Genomic DNA, 986 nt, shown 5'->3' on the forward strand with positions numbered 1-986 from the left:
CCATGCTACATGGCAATGCACACTTGTTTTTACATCGTAAAAACCCATGTCTAGTTTAAAGTTTGTTGTTTGTTTGTTTGTTGTTTGTCAACACGTGTCTTCTCTCCCTCCTCCAGGCGCTCTGGCCATCCTGATCCCGGAGCTGGACCTGGTCATCTCGTTGGTGGGTTCGGTCAGCAGCAGTTTCCTGGCTCTCATCTTCCCGCCCGTGCTGCAGCTGGTGGCGTTCCACACGGAGGGCCTGTCCCCGCTGGTGGTGCTGAAGAACGTCCTCATCAGCGCCGTCGGCCTCATCGGCTTCCTGGCCGGGACTTACATCGCCATCGTGGACATCATCGCCCGGAACGCCCTGAAACAGGAAGAGATGCTCGCCGCCTTCGTGGTTCATTGATGCCGACCGTGGGCAGGTGGCTCCGAACCCGTCTTTTTATTCCCATTTATACGACGAGGACTTTAATGTAATTCTGTCACATTTGTTTGATCTGAACATAAAACCAATAATTCCTTCATGCTGCAGAGGAAGTCAGCAGATTAAATGAGATTAGAGGAGTTTTACAGGTGATTAATCTCAACTGAAGAAGTTCATGTGGTCAGAAGATCAAACTACCTCAGTGACTCGATGGTTTGAACGTTCATCCTGAACATCATCACCAGCTGCTCATCATTTACATGTTAAAGCAGAAAAATAAAATTGTTGCACTTTGATTTATGCCTTATTGAGTAAAAATGTGCACTACTATGATGGCTTAGTGACATATTTTACAGTTAATTCGTTAACTGTTATATAAGGAATCTGCTGATTTGTCAGTTTAATGACTCGACGTGGAGGCTTCCTTCATTTGCCAACAAATATTTGTCCTTAGCTTTTTATTCCCTTTTTGTTTAGGATTTTAAAAATCTAATTTAAACCAGAAAACAAACCCATAATAGAAAAACTGTTTCAAAGGTAATATTTAAAAAAAAAATCTAATTAAATTGTTTTATGT

At 42.7% G+C, this 986-nt stretch overlaps 1 protein-coding gene across 1 annotated transcript in view; it reads left to right on the top strand.

The window, feature by feature from the left end:
* Positions 1 to 705, top strand: part of slc36a1 (solute carrier family 36 member 1) — a 71579-nt gene extending 70874 nt beyond the window's left edge. The window contains exon 12 of the mRNA XM_014028949.1: positions 117 to 705. Coding sequence (XP_013884403.1) covers positions 117 to 391 — 275 coding nt within the window. The 3' untranslated portion in view covers positions 392 to 705. The remainder of the gene's footprint in view (positions 1 to 116) is intronic.
* Positions 706 to 986: the final 281 nt, after the last annotated feature.

Source organism: Austrofundulus limnaeus, unplaced genomic scaffold, assembly GCF_001266775.1.
Source record: "Austrofundulus limnaeus strain Quisiro unplaced genomic scaffold, Austrofundulus_limnaeus-1.0 Scaffold833, whole genome shotgun sequence".
NCBI classification, from domain to species: Eukaryota; Metazoa; Chordata; class Actinopteri; order Cyprinodontiformes; family Rivulidae; genus Austrofundulus; species Austrofundulus limnaeus.